We start from the raw sequence: 24,271 nt of genomic DNA on the forward strand, positions 1-24,271 counted from the left end.
CAGAAGCGCATCATTTGCGCTTGAAATTATGTCAACATTTTTCGCACGTTCAAAACGAATTAAACACAAGCAAATAATTTATACCCGGTATACATTTTTTATTATTTTTTGCAATCGAATTTGTTGCTCTGAATTAATTTTAAGTATTGGGAACGATCTAAATACGTATTGCGCACTCATTAAGAAAATAACACCCAGAATATAAAAGTACATTAAATAAAATAGTAAAAAAAATATTATTTATAGTAAAAATATCTTAAGCTGTTTAATTTATCAATATATAGTACATTTGGAAGCCGTTAATTCTTTACCCACGTTTTGTATAATATTTGCCGTGGCTAAACTTAATAGTTTTTTAAATATTTGCTATTTTGCAAAAAATATATGAATTGCAAGATTTTTTCAAAAATGGTGTGAATTTTGTTGTAGAATTCTGCTTTCTGGTAGAAACATTGCTGAAACTACGATTTAATTGCTTAAGTTAATACAATCATTCAGCGCTATATACAGTGCGGAGAAAATGAAAAAAATCAAAATATCATAACTCATTTTTTTAAAATGAGATATACATTTCTTGTTTCATGCTGTTTCTAAGATTAAATCCTTCTCTTCAATAGAAAATAGTCCACCTATCTGATGCAGTCTCCGAATAATAATAAAATAATATAATATAATATAATAATACTAAAATAATAAATAATGATAAACAATAATAAAATAATGAATAAAATAAAACCAAATTTAATTGACAAATACTATTATTTTATAGAAACTTCAAATGCAAAAGGCAGATTTTTCAAAATTCAAATTTTTATACGTCACTGCATAATTTTTAATTGAAAATGGATCACTAGCAAACATATTAATTATTAATGCATTAAACTGAGATCAGAAAACATCTAATTAACTAGCATATATTAAAAAATATATATTCCGCTCATAAAAACTGAGATAGAATATTTTAAGATTTCTTCATTTCTGCCCTATATTTCAGACACCCTCTATAACGCTGACTAATTGTATTAACTTAGCAAATAAATCGTATTTATAGCATTACTTCGGCCAAAAGCTGTATACATTAATGAAAATGATTTTAGGTAATGGGTCTCATGTGCCTACTTTCTAGTTAAAACATTTTTTTCTATCGCCAACGGTTTCCAAGATATCAACCAGCGACGCACTATTCCGACACCCTGTATATACGATTGATTATTCCAATGATCTAAATTAAAACATATTGTAAAAACATTTACTCAGTTTTTTATTCTTCTGGAAGCGGCCTATTTTTAAAACTGTGTGAGATTAAATTCTTCTATTTATTTTCAATTTTAAATAGCATAAATATTTAATTTAATTTATGGTATTGCTGCAGTTCCAATAAGGTTGCTGTAAATTGTTTGCTCATTTAGCAATTAACCTTAATTATCAGGCCCAACCAATAGACAATAAATAATAAATTAGTATGTTCATGCGCCCGGATGTATTTCCAAGAAAAATTAAATTCAATTCTTGCAAATTGCATATATAATAATATGGCGGTGCTTTTGATACATACATTTGAGCAATGCAAGTTTTTAGGTCCAAGAGAGACATCTCAGACCTTCTACGCGTACCTGGTACCAAATGGTGTGGTAAAGGGTATTCCGCTGATAAATATACCCGACTAGGAGGGTTTTCTAGGACAGACAAATGTTGCAGAAGGCACGACCTCTTCTGCCCGTTCTGGATCGGAGGGTTCGAAACCAAGTACGGATTGTTCAACTGGAGGATGAATACGTTGATGCACTGCAACTGTGATGAAAGGTAAGCAATCCATAATTTGCAAATTCTTATTCAAAATAAATCTCGTCCGTATCGTCATCGAATAGAAAAGTGGCGCTGTTGCCAAGTTGTGAAGGATATCTGAAAGTATCTTCTTTTTTTAACAATATTGAAATTGGTTTACTAGAATTACAGGCATATGACATTACGAATAACAGCAAAATCCACTCTTTTTTGCAGAAGATTTTAGGACTTCGTTATTCTTAGCTGTTCTAGATATCGTACTAATGCTTGAAACATTCAGATTCAGAGCTGCAGCAGCATGCAACAGTGCCGTTAATGATTTATTATTAGTATATTATACAGCAAGTGCGGTAAAAGGTATTTGATTCACGAGTTTGTTTGACACGAGCGGAGCGCAGCACAGCGACTGTTTAATAAATGAGTCATATAAGTCATATAAGAGTTTTTCTACTCCCGTCTGTTAAATGCCTAATTACACACCGATCTAACGTGTGGTAAACGCCATTTTACTACTTCAGTTCTGTTTCCCACGGATCTAAGCCACTTCGTACATTTCCGGGATTTTACAGCACGGATCTAGGAGCAATCGGATATTTTCGGAGATATTTCCCACGCCTTGAAATTTAGCGTTTGTGAATTCTGACGGTCATGTCAGTAGATGTATTCGTGTTGTTTTGCGAAAATGTATCCAAAAACTAACAGTCGTAGAAAAAGTATAGTATGCAACACGTTGGGTATGCCCTTTACTGCACTTGTTGCATAATATACTATTACCGAACGTATTGCATACTATACTTTTTTTACGACCGTTAGTTTTTGGTTACATTTTCGCAAAACAACACGTATGCAAACGCCAAAATTCAAGGCGTGGGAAATATCTCCGAAAACATCCGATTGCTCCCAAACCCGTGCGGTAAAATCCCGGAAATGTCCGAAGTGGCTCGGATCCGTGGGAAACGAAACTGACGTGGTAAAGTGACGCTTCCCGCACGCTAGATCGGTGTGTAATTATGCATTTTACAGACGGGAGTAGAAAAAATTCACTTTCCTAACACCAGGTAAGAGTAACAATTATTTAACTGTTTTGGTATTTTGTAGTCACAATCACTATGGTTTTTACTGGTACTAGTTCAAATCGCTATTCAAGATTGCTAGGTTTGAAGAGTCGAATATATGGGAAAATATCCACCAACGAACAAAACAGCAAAAACCTATCAACTCTGTAACTGTTGTTTAACATGATATAATAAAATGTTTAAAAAAATTTATGTTCATATATCTTATCTCTTTGCCGCCGGACAGGAACGATAAACCATTCATATTAATATCAATTAAGTAGTGAATATGTCGCCGCGCGAACGATTACCAGTTCCGTCTACCAATATCTAGCAAAATAAGTTGTTCACTGAGGTCGTCTACGAAAATTGACCGTTCGAGCGAAGCGTGACCTAAAAAATATACGACGGATACAGAAGGTGTGAAATCCACTCACGGGCAGTTACTAGCAATTAGTGACGGCACAGTAAAAAAATCTAAACGCTAAATAAACACCGGTGAATGACAGTGCAAACAACAATAACAATAAATACATTTGCATAAGTGTACCCAAGAAAATATTGGTGCCCATATTAAAGCGCCTACCGATAATATCGAATTACTGCACAAATAATTTTATTGCGTGATACGTCCGTCTCGATGTTTTAATTGAGTAAGGAAATTTTAACCGGGTTTGTTAGAATCTCGTTTACAAATTATCTTATTCAAAGAAACGCTAAGGCATAAGTTATGTTAACCAATAGGTATTGCCCACGATTTTCATTTAGAATCAATATTGATCCAGCAAACCCACGCTTCTCTTCTCTTGTTTTTTCATGGCTAATTTGATCATTACACGGTGATGCGCAACTGTAAAATGTATACGATAGTTCTACAACAATCGCATCATCCAAATAGCGTTTAGGGTAGATATTGGAAGCGCAAATGCCGTTTCATGATAATAATGTATATTTGATGTACAATTCTTGTGAACAATGCACTTATCCTATATATGTCATTTTTAGGTAGGCCCTGCCTGATCTAACACAAACGAATGCTATAGTCAGTAGAATTTGCGATGGCAATGACTATGGATTTGGAAATAAAACCATTTTTTATTTTACCTATTTCACTAACAATGGCAAAATTAACCCATTTATGGTCTGTTCATAGATATGAGAAAGTGACCAATTGCTTTTGAATGGGATTATCCAAGGGTGGTCATTAATATGCAATGCAACAAGATTATTACTTTAAGTTTCGGAATTTAAATTCAGGCAAAATTGTGGTCCATAATAGAAAATAATTTTATACCTACCTGTGTTTAATATTCTTTGCTTTGGTATACTACTTAGTTTAAGTTTATTAGTAATCATTCTTATTTCGTGTGTAATCCAGCGTGTGTTGAATCGTGTGCGAATTATGCAAAATATGTGGGAGTCTAGTGATATCAGGGGATGCTCCCGCCCAAATGTAGAAAACACTGTTCTATTGAGACTAAGGAAGTTATAAACAATGTTTATTTGACTCTTATTGAACGTGGTGCCAGCAAGCAAGCATCTTTAGAAGAAACGACCACATTGAGGAAAATTCCAACATCAACTGTATGGAAAATTGTGAATAATCCCATTTCAGGGAGGAAAAAAAGAAGCGATGCTGATATTTTCTCGACTGTAGATGAAAGTGATCAAGATATAATACGGCGTAAAATTTACAAGTTATACGAGGAACAAAGCGTGCCTACATTAGATATCTTAATTAGGAGACTTGAAAAAGATGAAACCGGTGTTGAAATTAATTTGTGTGTTAAATTTGTAATTTTATTTTAGCTTTAAAGATAAATACATGCATAAATAAATAAATATTGTTTAGTATCTTTCCTAACAAAACCCCAAATAATTAAATTCTAAGCAAAGTACGGACCTGGTCGGCCATATTTCATTCTTACAGCTTGCCCGGATCTTTCCTTAATTCGTATCATTTAGTCACTTTCTTATATCTATGAACAGATTTTACCTGCAAGTGTTTGTCTATTAAGGCCCGGTGTTGTACACGGTGGCCCATTGAAGAGGGGCCTATACCTTATCTCGAAACCTAATGGAGTTACAAAAAAAAAATTAAATACAAAAGATATTTCTATTAAAATGACCTTTATTTTTTTTTACTTTCCTAATTGTAACTTTTATATATACACGGTGGTAAAACAAAGTTACATTTTTTAAAATAGAACACCCTACATTTTATGGTATTTTTGGATAGTCCTTTCAAAGACAATTTCGACGGTATATATGAGTTTGGGTCTGTGATGCACCGTTTCGAACTTATTAGCGATCACCTTCAGAATTCGGGTTATGTTTAAAGCATCATTGTTGGGTTGCTTATTAACTTTTTAAACTTTTTTCCATCTATTTTTTTTACGAAAATATGTGTTTCTTTAGGCCATGATCAAATTTAAAATATTTTCTTAAAATACACGGTGGTATCAAGTTTCGCAAAATGACACTTTTCTTAGTATTCTTAAATGAGACATCCTGTATATTATTGGACTTTCGAATAGCGATTTTAATAGCAATTTCAATTATATAACATAGTCCGGGTCTCTGATTTATCGTTTTGGCTTAATGGGCAGATAAACTTAAAAACTGGGCATAAGATCTAAATTATTAAGATATGAAACTGGCAATTAGCTCCTTGTCAACTTGTTCACAACCCTTTTATAGCATTGTTAAGAAGTCATATTAAAAACAGAATATTAAGCTTTGTACAATGTTGCCAAATTTCTCAAATTACTTATTTCTACGTTTTAGTTAAATTAGTTTTTCAATATGTCCGCAGTTTTGATGATTACAAGTAGTATATGCGATTTCTAAATGGTATAGAGCATTTGAGATGTAATTCGTTTCATTCAAATAGCATAGCATAGCATAGCATTGCAGCACTTCCAAAACTGTAGACGGTTTATCTTTGTAATCGATATCTTTCAATGTGATCCACAAAAAAAACTCCATCGGGTCAAATCTGGACTCCTCGCTGGCTAGGAGTTGGTTCCGTGTTGTCCAATCCACTCTCTGAAATTTTCGTTTAAATAACGAATGATTGCAGCACTTGGATGGCAAGGAGCGCCATTTTGGATGCTCTCTTTGGGGAATATTATTATTTATAAGTGGCCGAATTACGTTCCTTAATGAGTTTAAATATCGTACCTCTAGATCGTAATCTAGATCTTCAGATTGCGCACCATACTTTCACGGATCTTCGCCCCTGCTTGTTTACTTCAAAAAACATTTTTTTTTTCTGAACTCTAATAGTTGCACCGCAGCCGTTGTAAATATTGATTCATCGGTACAAATTATATTTTGAAATATGTTATCTAAAAAATTCCTATCCATCATTATATTGCAAAATTCGAGTTTTAAGTTAAAATCTGCTTTTTGTAATTTTTGTATTGGTGTGAATTTAAATGGCTTATAACTGTTAATTTTTAAATATGTTTGAAGTGTGCGTCTTACGTCCACATCTGGAGTATTTTCAAAATGCAGAAGAATATCTAGCTGCATATTTTCATCCAAAACCGTTCGGCATCTACTTTTTTTCACTAATACACTGCCATTTGCTCGAAACTGCTGGTATATTTTGGAATTTTCTTTTTCCTGGCAATCGCCTATCGGGACATTTGGCTCTATATTGTCTGAGAGCAAGAGCCGGACATTTGTTATTGGCGATCTAAAAGGTCAACTTATTCCCCTTCGTATAAATTATACAAAATAGACTCAATAAAAATGCATCTTAATAAAATAAATAGAAAATAGTGGAAGTCCGAAAAAATACGATTAAAATATTATAATACACTGATACCTGTCAAAGAATCAGTAATATTACCACAACAGAGAACTACTATTGTTTTCTAAGCTACTGCGATGAAAAGGTCAAATTTAATAATATCATCAATTTTGTGTCTGTGTCTTTCAACAGGCAGGTTCTTATATATTTTTTAAAGATGTGGTCTATATCATTTGGAATATGAATATTTTTTTACAAGATTCTTAAATTATAAATGTAAGAGAATTTATGTATTATTGGAAAATAATGTATTCAATTGAAATTGCTATTGAAGTGGCTATTTTAAGAAAATATTTAAAAATTGATCATTGCCTAAAGAAACACATTATTTTCGTAAAAATAATGGACGGAAAAAAATATCAAAAAGTTAATAAGCAACCCAACAATGATGGTTTAAACATAACAAGAATTCTGAAGATGATCGCTAATAAGTTCGAAACGGTGCCTCACAGACCCATACTCATATATATCGCTGAGTTTGTCTTCGAAAGGACTATCCAAAAATGCAATAAAATGTAGCGTGTTCTATTTTAAAAAATGTAACTTTGTTTTACCAGCCTGTATATAAAAAAGTGGCGATTAGGAAAATAAAAAAAAGGTCATTTTAATAGAAATAACTTTTGTATTTTTTTTTGTAACCCCCGTAGTACCACCAGTTTCCACTACAAAGCACGGTGGCATTTTTGAAAAACTGCTGCCGAAACTCGAAATGCCGCCTTTTATTATTATTCTAGACATAGGAAATGATCTTAAATGTGAGTTGTTAAAAATTGTCAAAAATTACAAAAAAAAAACTTGTCGTATGTTCCAGATGAAATAGTTTCTGAAATGGGTCATTATTACTATTATTACTATTGTCATTATACTATTGTGTGCCATAGAATTGGCGTGGGCTCAGTGCAAAATATTTTTTAATTAAAATACTGCAAGCCAGGCAAGCTACGATGGTGCTGCAGTAGTTTGGAAGGCAGCTCTCCAGTCAGTTACCAAAGAAAATTGGATCAGTTGTATAACGTATACAGAATTTATAATAAAAAAAAACTTGATATAACGGTACCACCGAAGATGTTTCGTTGTAAATACAAATTAATTATGGTTTATATGGTTTTTTGGTATTGTTTCTTTTTTTTTGCATGAACAGAGTTTTCGGACAACAATTTAACATTGTTTTTTTTATATTTGTTTTATTCTATTTGGCATTTTATTGCCGACTGTGCCGTCACCGACTATTGCTCTGCAACATCCTCATTTTCAATATCACTAAAAAATCATAAAAATAAAATAACACTGGCTAAGCAACCCTGTTAAATTATTTTCTTCGGCCAGAGCTGTACGACGAGGGATCTAAAAGTGTGTGAAGAACAAACCACTTCGAAAAATGTTTTCCTCTTCAATAGACCACTCAGGCAGAAGAGAAGGAATTTGACCTTTTACTAATTAACAAGTATAGACTTTCTCTACCCATTTGTTTGTACTGTATGGCTTTACACACAAATTGGATAAGTTTTTGGGATTGATCTAATTATAATGGTAACAGTAATTAAGTTAAACAATATTTTAAAGGGTAGCATATTTTTCAGAAAAAGCACTTTTGTTTTTGTTAACTTGTGTAAGGAAATAACTTATTGTATCTATTATTTGCATCATACAATCGAATGACAAAATGGTATGCTAAATAAGTAATACATTTTGCTAATAATTCTGGAATATATACTTTTTGATCTAATATTTATTAGTATTATTATTTTCACTTCAGAGTTTGGAATTTGGATAAAGATTTTCAGCATCGAATATCGAATTATAATTTTTAAACAAACTATTTTCTTAATCTAGTTTGACAGAACTGTTATCAAATCATAGATGCTTTTTTGAAAATTAACCACCCATGAATTGTAAATAATAAATATCTCAGAAGGCTACCCACAACAAATATCATAAACAACAAATACAACTCTTTGTTTGGTAATAATTCGTGCGTCTATCTATCTTGGAATTTCATGACAGCCTTAAAATCTATTAGCAGTTAACACTTTGCAGCGATTTTTACTTAGTTAAGAAACCTGTTCAGCAGCCGTTTCCCAATTGAATCACGATCTACACGTAGATTTAATTTGAATAGAAAAACAATTAGCTTAACCGCTTAATTGGGGAATAATCCGCAATCGAACACTATTTTTTGAAACGTGCATTTTGCCACGGCCAATTATTTTTTTAAAGAGGAAAACTATGGATGGATTATTAAACATTTCGCGCTTTATTTGTGTATTCAATTGAATGCGCAAACTAAAAGTGCCGGGCTATAACATAAATCTACGCGGTGCAAATGATTTATTGCAGGACCTTGATCTTCTATTTTATTCTGGTTCCTTTGAACTATTAATCAAACTGGGACACAATGTTTGTGTAGGTAACAAATCTGCAGACTAAATATTAGCGATGTGAGATAAATGGGAAGGTCCGTTATTGGAGGCGACCAACCTCGAGAAGCAAATTGGCATTTTGGCATGAGCTGATTGTTATCGCTCTTTCATTTGTTTTGTCTCGTTTGTGGCGCATTTGTAATATAGTACACACTTATCTTTAATGGACGTTGCGTCGCGTAACATTTTCTTAAGTTGCACTTTACATTAGTCGGTTGCAGTCGAAATTACGAAAGATGATGATGATTTTTGAGTAAAGACAATAAAAAACTGGATAAACCCGTATCTCACAGACAAACTTTTAGTGCCGTATATTATTACCACAGCAATGAGAGATGCCAAAAGTTTAATTTTGGGTCATTCCCTTTTTACGTTCTATAGGTTTTTAATACATGACTATTCCTGTGCGATTGTTGCATTATATACTATTTATAACTAAATTTATTAACTTTAATAATAATCTCATGAAATTTAAAAAAGGTATTACATGTATGAATTACATTAGCAGTTGTTCCATGTTGTCATAGAACATAGGTTATATTAAATTCAACTATAAAAAGTTGTAATAAAAAGTCATTGAAGTTACATTCAAAACGTCTACCTTTTATGATATTATGATATCATGTAATACAGGTTGATCTAGGTATACGCTAGGTCACTTAATATCCAATATAAATCCATACCAATTTGTAATTTCATGCTTATATAATATTTTTTGCCTTTTGTAAGCTTTTCTCAAAGAAAATATGGTGAATAAACTAGCAACGTGCTAAAAAGCTGTTGTCCTCATTTCCTTAAGACATCCAAAAACCTCTTCTACTGAATACCTGCATAGTTGTTTTTTCAAATGTCATTAAAAATTTTTAATTTAAATCCTTAAATATTGAACCATGTAATTACTCAAAGAACTCACAGAGAGTACGTGTCTAATAATGATTTACATATTTAGTTATAATTAATTACAGTAAATTACATTTCCGAATTTGTTCTATGGTAACGAAAAAAAAAAAACAAATTTATACTATTGTCGAGGTCGCCCAGATGACATTTTTTAATAACTTTTTTGATGCATTTTGTTAGAAATTATTGCATTTCATTCTTTAGTTTGCTGGAAGAAAATATTTTGCCCACTGTAATACTTCTGTGCAAAGTTTAAATTATTTTTATACGATCAGTTGATTTTATGTAATATTTACGAGTACATTTGAGGATGCATAACGTGCATAATCCAGAATAATTTTATCTTATAAGTACTCTTCAATTTCTACAATGAGAAAAAATCTGTACTCATCAAAAGCTGTAAACGAGCCGTAACTTTTGAGGTGTGGATCCGTATCTGATTATGAATGCACTACCTTTTAGAAACCGACGTTTCGGTCTCCGCATGGGGTCCGACCCCAACTACTTTGGTGACACACCGAAATATTCGGCGTCGGGTGACAGCTGACAAAGATATACAATGCGGTCTAATATTATGTGATTTTTATAGTTATTGGTTGTTGTAGATGCGATGAACCGAATAAATGTAGGTTCCGATTCTATTGTTCGACGGCAGATCGGCAAAAACAAAGACAGTGGCGGCAATTTTCTAAGCGCAGATTTCAAAACTGTTCATTAGTTACTTACAGAAACGACCAAATGTTAAAAGTTACAAACACTCTTAAGACATCGATTTTGATATACTAAATCTTTTTCAGTATGGTGTATAACATATTTAGGTATTTTTTTGGAAACAGCAAAAATTTCAAAGTAAAATTTAATGAAAGCCAAAAAAACTGCGAATAAAATTAAAAATATTTTTTGAGCACAACTCACACTGCATTTTCACTGTCCCAGTAGAATTACCTTTATCCTTTACACTATTTTGCTATACGTTCAAATATTATTAATTCTTTTCATATTTCATACAAAATAGCGCCTATTGTACTTATTTTGGTAATTATTGATAATTTGTCCATATTTAGTATCATCATGTTTTCTATTAGTACTCGCGTGATTTTATTATAACTGCATAAACGTAATATAATATTTAATCAATATAATTTGAAAACACTTTAAGAGTTCCCACCTGATGCTCCCAGCTGACAGACTGATCGATCTTAATCAATTGAGCCCCTATTACTAACCACTTTCCTTCCAATAGTGCAGTGGTTAGGACATTAATGGAAGTTTCCTTCGCCAGTGTCAATCTTAGTGGCGCTCATCTAAATCTGAGAAGCTCATTTTTGGTCGTATCTTATTGAAAGTCAAACAAGCAATTAGGACTTTCGACTGCTCGAGAATACCGATACCTGGTCATTTAATCAACTCCTTTTCAGAAGGTTCGGGTAGAAAAGATTTGCATTTCGGTAAAGTTTATCAGAACTACATGAATAAGCTACCCAATATTTGTATCTCGGCATTTAAGTAGGAGTCCAGAGATCTTAATTGACTTAATTACCAAGCGTCTTAAAATTACAATGCACAAATTTTTTACTGTAGTATAGAACGGTGAGTTCAAGGAAATATCTTTAAAATTCAAGTAAAAACGAACTCACAACGTTGTCGTTAACAACTGCACTAAGGAAGCTTTTATTTATTTTGTTTTGATCAGCTTTATTCCATGAAAAAAAAATCTTTTGTTTATTTCCATCGGACAATATATAATATAGCCAAGTGACTATTCGGCATAGTTGACTGATTTACCCCATTTTTGGACTATTAGCGCTTTTGACAGCTACAATATTTTACCGAACGTTTATCTAACAATCTCGGGAAAAAGATAGGAAACCCTTTTACCTGGATGCTACGTTGCCGCGTCGTCTAAATGAACTTCGCCACTAAGTTAGGATGACATTCACGTACAGTCTTTTAGCCTTAAGAAACGTGTGATTTTACATGATGGCAACATTGCGTCGATTTTAGGTTCTCATGTTGCGACCCTTGGTTTTTATCTTCCATCATTTAAATATTTTTGTTTAATTAAATTAGATAGAAACATCAACTTGAATCATCTTAATTCATTTAAAAATCTCGTAATGATATCTTTAAAGGCGGCTGAATTATTAAAACGATCGTTTCGAGTATTATTATCTACAGGAATTTTAAGGATTAGGTGAAAGTAAAGTAGCATTGATTAATTCAAAGAATTTTCATAAAACAAATTTGTATATAGACTTGGTACCGTAGACACTCATCACTTTAACGCAAGTGGGTATTTATATTCACAAAAAATCAAACCCGTACATTACCCGTACTTATTGATATTAAAAACAAACACGCGACCAAATCGTGTCAATTTTAACTCTAATATTTAGTGGCGTGCCGTCTGAAAAATCACGGTAAAATTTTGACAATGTTGTGATGGGAAACATGTGTGGGAAAATTGTATTTGTTATTACTTGACACGTAGTTAACACGTAATAAGAGGATTGATATTTCCAGGGAGCGTTTTTATTCAAAACACAATTTTTATGTCGTTATGTGGGAACGACTACGACCCCGAGGAAATTTAGAACAATGATTCAGACCATCATTATACAGGGTGATACAAGAAAGTGGGAACAATATAACTTTTAAACGGCTGGAGATGGCGATTTGAAATTTGGAAGGGTTAATATAGGTTAATATGAACGTCTAATTTTTTGACAATATGTAGTCAATGGTTGCACTTCCTTGTTGAGCGAAAACGAAAGTAACTTTCGAATTTTAAATGGCACAACCTACATGTTTTTGAATTTTTGGAACCAGGATATATATTTTTTTATTTTTTTGTATAATTTTTAAAAATTGTGTCTAGGAAGCTGTGACGATCGTAAATACTATTTACCGGGTTACATGGTAATGAACTATTAATTTTTTAGGATAACCTGGTTTTTTTCAAATAGCACCCTAGTAGGAACAATTTTTTTTTAAGATCGGTACTTTTTTTGCAACATTTTGACACCGAAATTTTCAAAATCCGTTAAAAAATAAACTCACAGGAAGGAAAAAACCAGATAAGTAAATACATTTGAATAAAAACAAAATATTACTTAGGTAGCTTTGCTTCTATTCATCAAGTCGGCGTGATTGAACATTCTGACAGTTTGTACATTTTTATCTGATTATCGTGGAAAACAATAATCAATTTACAAATGGAGAAAAAGTTGATATGTTTCTGATATACGGGGAATGCAGAAAAAACTCTCGACAGGCCCGTGCATTGTATGCAGCTCGCTATCCTGGATGTCGCCTTCCTGCACATTCTTTCTTTAGAAAGCTGGAATTGAAAATGAGAAATCCACAAAATAATCGACATGATAATTTTACGATAAGTGAACAAATGGAAATCATTGGTGTGGGATACGTTAGCTGCGTCGCTAAGAGAAGTGGCATTAGAATTAGAGATCTCAAGAGAATCTCTGAGGAGAATTAAAAAAAAAGCTATCATTCTTTTAAGTATAACCTTAATCAACATATTTATACCGGCTTTAAAAAGTTCTTGTTCCCACTATGGTGTTATTTGAAAAAATTATGTTATCCTAAAAAACTAATTGTTCATTACATTAAATGCTATTTACCATTAGATAACTAAAGAAAAGTTTCATTTACAATTTTTTCCATGACCGGGTGATAGTATTTATGATGGTCACAGCCTCCTAGACAAAATTTTCAAAAATTAAATACAAAATTAAAAAAAAGAGCAAAGCCGTCCTATCCTACGTAGTACAATCTGCTGAATCCAAAAATGAAAAAAATAAATAAAAAATAGGTTGTGCTATTTAAAATTCGAAAGTTATTGGCGTATCCGCTCAAAGCGGAAGTGCAACCATTGACTATATATTGTCAAAAAATTGGACATTCAACCTATATTAACCCTTCCAAATTTCAAATCGCTATCTCTAGCTGTTTAAAAGTTATGCAATATTCCCACTTTCTTGTGTCACCCGGTATATTCGTAATATTATTGATTTTGCAATCATAATAAAGAAAATACATTTTTTCCACTTCCTACTCTAAAATACTCAATTATGCACTGATCAACCGTGCGGAAAGTGCCATTTTGTTACTCAGGGTCGCGAGCCACTTCGTACATTTGCAGTATTTTAGTACAGATTGTATCGTAAAGTGAAGCGAAAAGTGTTCTAAATATGAAATTCTGTGTCTTAATATCTTTTCTATAATTTATATGTAACATATACGTTAGTTATGTCTTATATAAATAGGTCAATACAAGAAGATCAATTAATTTGATTTTAAAAACTTCATCTTTTAGAATTCTTTAAGAGCTTTTTGCTTCATTATAATTCTTGTTTCTTTGAATTTATGGTTTTGAAAGAGAATTTTTGCTCGTCAATATATTATTACAGCTATATGTCAGGGTAATAAATTGTGCTTTAGTTATTTCTAAGCAGTTGACAACTTGTCTGATATCTCACGCTAGCCTCCAGAGAGACCGATTAAAATTGAAATTAAATTTTAACCTCGTTAAAACCTCGTTTTACTCCGCTTATAGCAACTGGCAAATCGTTTAGATCAAAAATTTAAAATTTCCCACTGCGTACTAAAAACAATTTTAACACTGTGAAATAGGAATACTTACTTTTTAAACTAGAAACCTATGACACTTGGCACTAACAAGGTTGTTGTTTTTTTTTTTGAAAAGTGAAAAGAGTATAGAATATTATTTGAGCTTTTATTCCTATATTCAAAAAACATTGCGTCGTTACCATTTTGCACAAGCGTTTCTGAAAATACCGCTTTAATTTTAATAAAACGTAAGTTTATTCCCAGATTTGTTTCTATAATGACAAAACAAAACTGCGTTATGTAAGTAATTAAGCTTTTATTAACCCGAAAATGTACAAAACTTATGGTTTTATAAAATATATTTGCCGAATAAACAGGTTTAAATAACTTATAATAATAGATAATAAAAACAATAATAATAAGCAAAATTAAAATTAAAAGTTTGACACTCTTAAACATATTAACTATGAAAATAAAGTAGCCCAAGACAGGAGGTAAATTCAAAATGTACGTACTTAATTGCTTAGAAATTAGGTAAACGCTAGACTTCAATTTATGAAAATGGGAAGCTTTTTGAGTTTGTTACATATAAATTAATTACGGAATTTAGACGTGACTTCGTATGCGTACGACACAGTGAAATTGTTTAAATGGATTAAAAATATATTAAAGATGTTTTTGGACACTTTTACATTATTCCACAATATAATATATATAAGTAACGATGCAGGTATAGTTTTTCTATAACTGGGAGAAATTTTTCCAAATTTTGAAATATACATATTGAGCAGAATCAATTAAGCAAACTATTGTTATAAAATAAAATCTTTATTCTATAAATGTTTTGTCTTACGAATTTTTTTTACTATTACACTTATTTATAAAAAATCTTCTGAACCGCTTCTATTCTATAGGATTTGAATATGTTAGGTGCTGGGGAGAGGTGGGGGGGTGGTATGTAATTCAAAATCCTCTAGTTAAAATTATTATATTAAAAGACTGAAATTTATAGTGCAGATATTTGTAGGACATTGTTTGTTTACCTTGAGTACATGTATTATAAGCGTTTCAGACAAGACCTAATAACCATCAAACTAGAGATAATATTGTATGTATTTAAGGAAAACTAAAGTAATTAAATATTTTCTGCAGAAGCCAAAAACCATTTTTTGGATAACTCTTCATACATAAAACATACAGTTTTTTTTAAAACCTAGGTGTTTAGGTCAAATTGATATTGTAATATTGTACTTAAAGCTTTGAAATTGAAATATTGGTCATATATTGTAATATTTCAATAATATATTGTATTATTGTAATGATAATAATTGATATGTTTTTCTAAACTATGATTTCCGATTCGTTTCGGCGAACCCAATTTGTTATTATCACATTCATTTCTGATGGAGTTATATTGAAAAACTAAAAAGTTAAAAACAAACATCCACAATTTTTCTTTTAATTGCTGCACCCGTCATTAGTGTCAAAGCCCTCCAAATTTATACGCATCTCGGAGCACTTTATATATATTCGTATGTCTTTAAAGTGTTGACAGTTTTCAACAAAAGTAGCCAAAGCATAGCTTAGACGGCGAAGTCGAAAATTTATGAAAACCGCACAGGCTCGATACGCAAAAAACTAATCGAATATTCGCATTGTGTTCTTTATCACCTATTTCCGGTCCAGAGCGTCGGGATGGGGGGCTTCGACGCCATGACCCCCGCACACACACTTGTTTACGAGTCGACGGGCGTCGGTATCTCACATCCGTATCGCTATTAATAACAGAGTAGAAGTAGAGACGAGGCGGGTACAACACACCGTGTGTGCGCGTAGGAGCCAACGATCTTTATTGTTTCATGTTCCGGTAAGGAAGGAGCCAACAGGAGCGTCGAGCATATTGTTGTTTATGTTTCGAAGATTGCCGGAGCCGGATTTCGGTACGGTTGATCGTGAATTAGATCGCTTAACACGGGCAGTGTTTAGAGTGTTTTCTTCAGTAGAAAGAAGCCGATCTGTCGAATATCCTGTTCGAAAACGAACTCACGTGCTAGAATGTTTGCCGGGAACACTCTTTTAGCTTGGCGATACTTTTTACTACTTTTTACTAAGAGTATGTTCTTTAATCTCTGAGAAACATAAAATTACCTATCCTAAAACTTAAGTTAACCTTCAGGCACTTTAAAAATGTGTTTTTCAATTGTCAATTCGTCAAACAAAAAGAGTTGGTCAATATCAAGTATCATGTTGACAAATATTTCTATCTACATTGATTGGAGATTAGAGATTAGCTAAACACTGCTATGAATTGAAAGTAATGGCTGGGAATGTGACCAGCAGTGCTGCGCCGATGGCTGACCATGCCCTTAACCAATCTCGACTTAGATAAATAAGCACTTCTGTTTTGGGCGACTCTTTCGATTTTGGCACCATGTTAGGAACGAGCTATCGTGGTATTTATAGCTCTATTTTTTATCAAAAATACTTATTTTGACACTTGTACTGGATTATTTTATGTTTGTGTTTAAAAACAGAGACCTGGTTGTACACTCGGTACATAAACATGTGTAACTAGGTATAAAGCATAACCTTTGACCTGAGAGATTTAACTTCCCCTATACTCAGAAAAATGTCAACTACTCCATTATCACAAAAAAAGAAAATAAATTCAAATACACATTTACGTCAGGATATGCTTGTTTTCCAAGATACGGGTCATTGAATATAAGAAAACAGGTTTTTACGATATGTTATATATAATATTTTGTTGAAAGTTGGCATTTATAATTATAAAGGCCTAATTTGTATTTAATTAGATTCAAGTTTCAGCACTTCAAAATCTGGAAGTGCTGACACCGCCCTGGGAAGTATGTGGACATCGAGATTTTGCAATTTTTATTACTCACTTTGAATAAATCATTCAAAAGTACAACTCTTTTTCAAACGAAAAAATAATAAATGATTTTTAAATAATTCTTCACTTTTTGATTTTTATTCAAGTGAATTATTGAAACAACTAAATTTATTAAAATTTAATTAAAATCAGAATATTTCTGTTCTAAAAAAGTTCCAATATTAAATTAGTATGCTATATAGTAATATATAGTAATATTAAATTAGTATGCTATGAAAATTTCAAAATTTCCATTATTTGAAGGAAAAGGCTTGTTATTCCTTAAAGCGGCAAAATTTTCTCAATTCAAAAAAAATGGAACTTTGAACTTTGATATATTGGAGATATCGTATCTCTCATTTGAACCTCATTGATAAAATTGTTTTTGCAGTTGTCAACTAGTTATCATTTTTGTCAACTTGATTATGTTTTTGGAACTTATCGACACTTCACAGATAAAATTCCACCTTAACATAATGTAAAACGCTTTTAAACTAAGCCTTTATATCTTGGTTATCGAATTGAATTGGTTATTTGAATTGAAATTGAAATTAATATTAACAAAAATACATCAAATCCTTGGTTTTGGTGTAACAATCGTCAAAGACCAACCCGAATTTTATTACAAACCAGAAGATTTCCGAAGGCGATATTACCGTTGAATCCGTCGTCCTATCCTATTATAATACTATAAGGAACTAATTTGTCCACCACAGGCCACGCTCCAACCCTTTCCTCACCTCGTGCGATATTCTAGTCCCCTGTCAAAGGAAATCCAATAATTTAAGCATTTATTTCGCCAGCAAAAGACAACCACCATTTTTATTTAAATAGATGATGAAATTTAAATCAATTTGCATTGAAAAAGGCGATAGACGAAATTAATTTACATTTAAAAAATAACAAAGTAAAATCATCCTCGTTACAGGCTGCTAACGAGCGAATTTCAAGACACTTTCTGCCCGATCATGTTCGCCTGTCACAGAGCCGTTTAAAAATCTTTTCGTAAACACAATCGATTGTTTTCGATATCCACTTTAGTTGTCAAAATTCAAATAAAAAAAGTACATCAATCACACTGGGTTTGCACAAAACTTTATGGTGGTAGAAAGAATTAAATCTAATCATTTTTATATATTTTTTTAGCTTTCCGATAAGAAAAGGGCACAGCAAGTTTTTGTCTTTTGTCCCATTATTCAGTAAGATGATAAGGAATTTGGTTATGTTACTGTAATATTTATTAACTTTTCTGTATTGTGACTTTGTTTTTTGTATATAAACCCGTGATAATTTTTACCACCGGAATTGCATCTAGATTATATTCCATTATTATTGGCATTCGTTGTTTAACATAATACCGGAAAAAGCCATAAACGTAACTACTGTTGATTGACAACTTTTTGTTGGTGTTGTTATCATTGGGTGGCCGTTCAACACCGTTGCCATATTCTATTCGCCTGATCTAATTGGTTAGCAATTTACTTCCCCCAAGAATAAATAAATATATAAATAATATTTATTATAAATAAACTTGTTTCTATTTCCGCCAATGTCATACGATAAACAATCAACTAACTGCCACGTACCACATCAATCCATTTTTAATTTTCAATCCGTTCGATCCCTGTTGTGCCGTTTAGCCGTCGGGTAACGTCACTGATGGCGAGGGAATTCGAGAGACACGCCTCCATTTTAATTGTATAAGGTATAACCCACAGATCGGTGACTAATTTAAATTATAGGCGTTATTAAATTTATGTGCGCTCCTTAATTAAAATGAATTCAGCGGATCAAACAAAATTCACTTATTCTGAGAATTAAGTATCAGGCGAACAGAATCGCAGGAAACGTCCTGACACCTTACTGCTCCTTTCGCGCAACGCATGCGTTGCCGGTAATTATTTTCGAAGTGCCATATTATTCGAAAGTTTGCAAGTTGCAAAAAAATACTTGTCTATTATATATTATATACTATATTTATTAATAATAAATCATAGTTTAGCACACCGAAAGAAGTCAATTTTCCTTTCCAACCCGTTTTCAACACATGTATAACTTTTTCCCAATTTGTTTTTCCGAAAATATTTTGCGTAATTTAAGCTTCTCTGCGGGTTTCTTTAAAGGAGATTTTTATGTTGGCAATAGCTGAATGTTGTTTGTATTTATTGGGCGGCAAATAGATTGAGCATTTGCATATTAGGTCCTTACAGAATAAGAGGTGGGTTTTTTTGGTTTTCTACTCCCTGCTGTAAAATACACAATTATGCACTATGCCACTGTGTCGTTTATAAAACTTATTGCAAAATATAATATTATTAAACATAATGGAGATATACTAGATCACTTTCAATTAAATAACTAAACAAGATATTTCTTATAACCAGTTGTAGACAAAAGCTACGAAAATGCAAAAAAAAATCAAGATTTTCAATTCTTATTTATCTCATTTTTTGTTTTTCATATAAATTTTGATTTTTGAGGTAAAACGTAATGCATAAAGTATTATTACGTTTTGGTTCTTATTGCTATATCTTTATTTATTAAAATAAAATAACTAGGGCAAACGGAACTTTGTGAAAATAGAAAAATTAGGAACACCAAAATGAACAAAAAATTGATACGTAGTTTTTGAGATATAGTTACTTCTGATAAAGGACAAAAACATATCCTTTTATACTTTTCCCAATCTTCCGGATCTACAAGTAACGACAAAAATTAAATACGAAGAACATCGACGGGGAATTTGAGTTGATTTCAAGCTTTTTCCTTGGACCGAAGAGTGGCTATACAAAATACCCTTGTTTTGGTTAGTAATTTATTAAAAATGAGCACTGGTTTAGACAAAATTGGTGTTTAAGATTCAAGAAAAACACAACGCGATTAACGAACCTTTGGTTTCGGAGATGGAATTTGTTGTGGGTACTTGTTACATAAATTTCCAGGGACTAGCACGGAAAAACTACAAGCTGGTATATTTGACTTTTTTTAAATAAGGCAACTTGTTTAAGATCCACAATTCACCTCACCAATGAACGGGACTGAATCTAACGCTTGGTGTTCAGTAGTTGTACAAGTAGTACAAAATTTGCTTGTCAATCCTAAAGCAGAAAATTACATAGAATGGGTTGTCACATGAGTATAAAAGAAAGTCATATAAAATAAATATTTTATATCTATGACCTTTTTAAACTTACAACAATCTTAAAGTAAAATATAAACATGATATAAATATTAAATGATAAGTATATTAGATAAATAGCAGAAGTGTTTATTTTCTAGTCTAAATTATCAAGCGTTAACAGAAGATTTAAGTTGAATGCATTTCTTGCATTCTTTCTCGCATTTACTTTACCACAACTATTCAAGATTCGTAACAGGTTTTCAATTTTTGAAATTATACCTCTTTTCTTTTTTTGTAATTTTAGATGCTTTTAAACTTGCTGTAGGTACATACGATTTGTTGCAAAAGCCCAGTATACCCTCGATTCACCATAATATGCAATTATATTCAATCAAAAATAAACTATTTCATGAAACGGACATCGGATATAGTCAATTATCCAATCTTGCGTCTTTACAAATATTTGCCAAGGTTTATAAAATTCTTAATTAGCAGAAGAGCGATACAAGGCAGTAATTATTTCGCCGGTAATTATATCACCGTTAGGCAATTTCTCACCATTTACAATAATTGAGTTGGAAATTGTTATCCCCCTAAGTAATAGACGACTTTAAGCAACGTTTTTTATTCCATTTATTATCGACGTATCGTTTTGATACCACGTTCAGTATTCACGCGTTAAAGTATTTTCTTTTTGTTTGCCACGAATTAATAAATACCGTTTACGAGTAAACAATAAATTGCGATAATTAAAGTTTGCATCCTTAGTTTTCGAACTTAACTGTCACGTATATTCCTCACCGAAGCCGTAAAAGAAACTATAAATTTAATTAAAAATTTGCGAAATTTTAAATGGAGCGGTCGTAAAGTATTTTTAACGTCGCTGTGAACATTCAACACATAGCAAATATGCCTGAAACTGGTAAGATTGCTTCTTATTCTCAACGGCTTATTTCGCGGTGGTTATTATTAGTTTCTCTTAACATGAAACTGCTACTGACCACAAATTTTATCATAATATACCGGGTGTCCCAGTAAGGACAACGAGGTACGGTTGGTCCTAGAAATTAAAAAAATATATTGCTTACGCTTACGCTATGATTTTTTTACGGCTAACGAAATATTGAAAACCGCATTTCAATATCTTAATCTTAATATAAAATATAATTAAAAGAACTTAAACATATAAACACAAAAAGGTTTTATTTTGGGAAAAAATGTTATTAATTTCTAATGTGCATTTTCGATTTTCTGTTATATACAAATAATCATATCTTGTCACCAATAGACCATTAAGTCAATTTTTCATTTCATTTCAAGAATTTTAAGAAAAATTACTTTTTGTTCTGAATTTTGTTATTGACTGAAAAATAATGATCTTAAAATGTTTTTAATAAATATTTTCAATTAGTAAATTTTGATATCATTTAGTATCTGTTTCAGAACAAAAAGTTCTTTATTCAAGAAATATCCAATAATTTATTAGTTTCACTTTTTTTTTCATTAATAATTAGGTCTAGAATATAATTTCATTAAATATTTAATTGTTAATGTAGTAAAATGTGTATTGAAATAGTCGGTATTATTCGTTGCCCCTAACGCGTATATTTGTTTTAGGCACTGCATTAGCATGAGTTTAAATAAGATTTTTTAAAGTAATTGAAATGGTTTATAATATAGAGACTTCAACAAGCATAAAAGAATGATGAAGACCAAATTTATTTTCATGGCAATCTTGATGACTAAAAACGATTTCTGTAAAAAAAAAACGTTTTGTTCATTTTTTAGCGTTTTATTTCCTAAATTTGGGATAATTGACATTAATTACAAACCGTAATGTGGAAAATTTTTCCAAATTCAAAATTTTTTTTTGAGCGTGCAGTTCTTTTATACATATTTTAGGTTAGAATAAATATATTGCGATGCGGTTTTCATTGGTTTGTTGGGCTGCTATGTGCGTCATCTCTATACATTTATTCCTTTGTCGGAAATTTATTGTTTTTGCGATTAATGCAGGAAAAGCCTCCTGGTGAGCAAACGCAGTCCCGTCACTCATAGCTAGGAAAAGCCCTTCTTAACCACTCCACGTTATTGAAATGCAATTTCCAGTACTTTAACTATGGTTGACATTACAAAGGTTTGTTCAAACCTAATTTTAAATGACCCCTCCTGGTGACCATTTCAGGAAGTCGAAAATGATTTCGAGCACATATATATATTTTTTTAATACCTAGAACTAACCGTTTTCCTGATAACGTACGTCGCCGCCCTTACTGAAATCTGAAATATTGTTCTGAGTTTATCATTTAAAGTTGATTTCTGTAAGCCATAAAATCGAAACCATATCATCATATTTATACAACTCTTATGGCCGACTTATACCTGCCGCCAAATATCATTTTCAAAAATTCCGAAAAATGCTATAAATTTTGCTCTGCAAGATTATTCTTAGATCAAATTCACAAGTCGTGAATTCGATTTCAACCAAAAAAGTGCGTTACAATAGAGCATTCTCAACATAAAAATAAAAATAAATAACTTGCTACAGAGCCTCGGATACAATGTTAGTTATATATACGTAACGGTAAAAGGGCAATAATTTCTTTTTACGAATTGGGAAATAAGACTTTAAAATAAGCAATTAAGCATTTTTATTATGCTCTTTCCTAATGATGCCTACCTTACGATAACGTTGACCCTGTGTGGCTAGCATAAATCAACGAGCTTGATGTGAACTTTGTTTCGAAAGAAATGCATAAACTTTTGACTGATTCTTCAGAATTAGGCGGCAGTCAAATATGGCTACTCCGTACCACTGCTGCCACCGGTGCATTATAGTTTAAAGGAATCAAAAATGCAGTCAAAACAAAAACCACTAATGGCAACACTATATTGTGAAGCACGACGTAACTTTCACTGTTCTGTGATATACGCAATTTTAAAAGTGTTATTAATTTATTTAATTTAGGTTGTCCCAAACGTACTAAAAGTATCGAATCTTTGTTTTTTTAAAAAGATCTTTGCTTTTCCTCAATATCTAACTTAATTCTAGTACTTCAATTGCCTAACATAAAGTATTTCATTTATACAAGCAGTGTTTATGTTTAACAAATTACACCCCAGTCATAATGAATTTTCTATCCTATTCCGGCGGTATCAAGATATTAATTTACATACCTATGCCTTGATTAATTTAAATAGAATGTAACATTTTTTAGCTTGGTAAGAACTGTTTTTTTTTAATAGTATTTATTGGGTTTTTCCGGAATAGACCAAGTCCCTTTTTGAACAATAGCGTATGAACTCCAATTACAATATTTTTCTCCTTTTCTTGGCATTTAGCGACACACAAAATTTTGGACATATAAATGATCGTCAGCGTTAATTCATTTTAAAGGATCCACAGGTCTGTGTATTATTGTTTAATCGAAAACTCCACAAAGGCTTTTTTATAAAACTAGAGTATTAAGCGTACTGTGAGTGACGAAATTGCAATTTCTTTAACTCGACACCTGTGCTACTATGTGTTTGCTAAATCGGAAAAAAATAATTTTGAATAAAAGAAGACCAAAAATTAATTTTAGTGAGTTGTTAGTAATTTTTAATTATAGTTTTTTATTTAGAATTCCAAATGATATTTATCATCGAAATTAAATATTGTCAATTGATATTATTGAACTCTGATTA

The 24,271-nt window shown here is 31.7% G+C and overlaps 1 protein-coding gene across 6 annotated transcripts in view; it reads left to right on the forward strand.

The window, feature by feature from the left end:
• Nucleotides 1-24,271, forward strand: part of LOC132699139 (phospholipase A2 isozymes PA3A/PA3B/PA5) — a 110,470-nt gene that overhangs the window by 51,476 nt on the left and 34,723 nt on the right. For 4 of the 6 annotated variants that reach the window (XM_060665665.1, XM_060665666.1, XM_060665668.1 and 1 more), the window contains one exon: nucleotides 1,579-1,803. In XM_060665665.1, coding sequence (XP_060521648.1) covers nucleotides 1,579-1,803 — 225 coding nt within the window. Of the gene's footprint in view, nucleotides 1-1,578; nucleotides 1,804-2,883; nucleotides 3,018-24,271 lie in introns of those variants that run through there. The other 2 variants (XM_060665667.1, XM_060665670.1) reach the window with 2 other exon arrangements.

The sequence above is a fragment of the Cylas formicarius genome, unplaced genomic scaffold (genome assembly GCF_029955315.1).
Source record: "Cylas formicarius isolate icCylForm1 unplaced genomic scaffold, icCylForm1.1 PGA_scaffold_3__17_contigs__length_32017465, whole genome shotgun sequence".
NCBI classification, from domain to species: domain Eukaryota; kingdom Metazoa; phylum Arthropoda; class Insecta; order Coleoptera; family Brentidae; genus Cylas; species Cylas formicarius.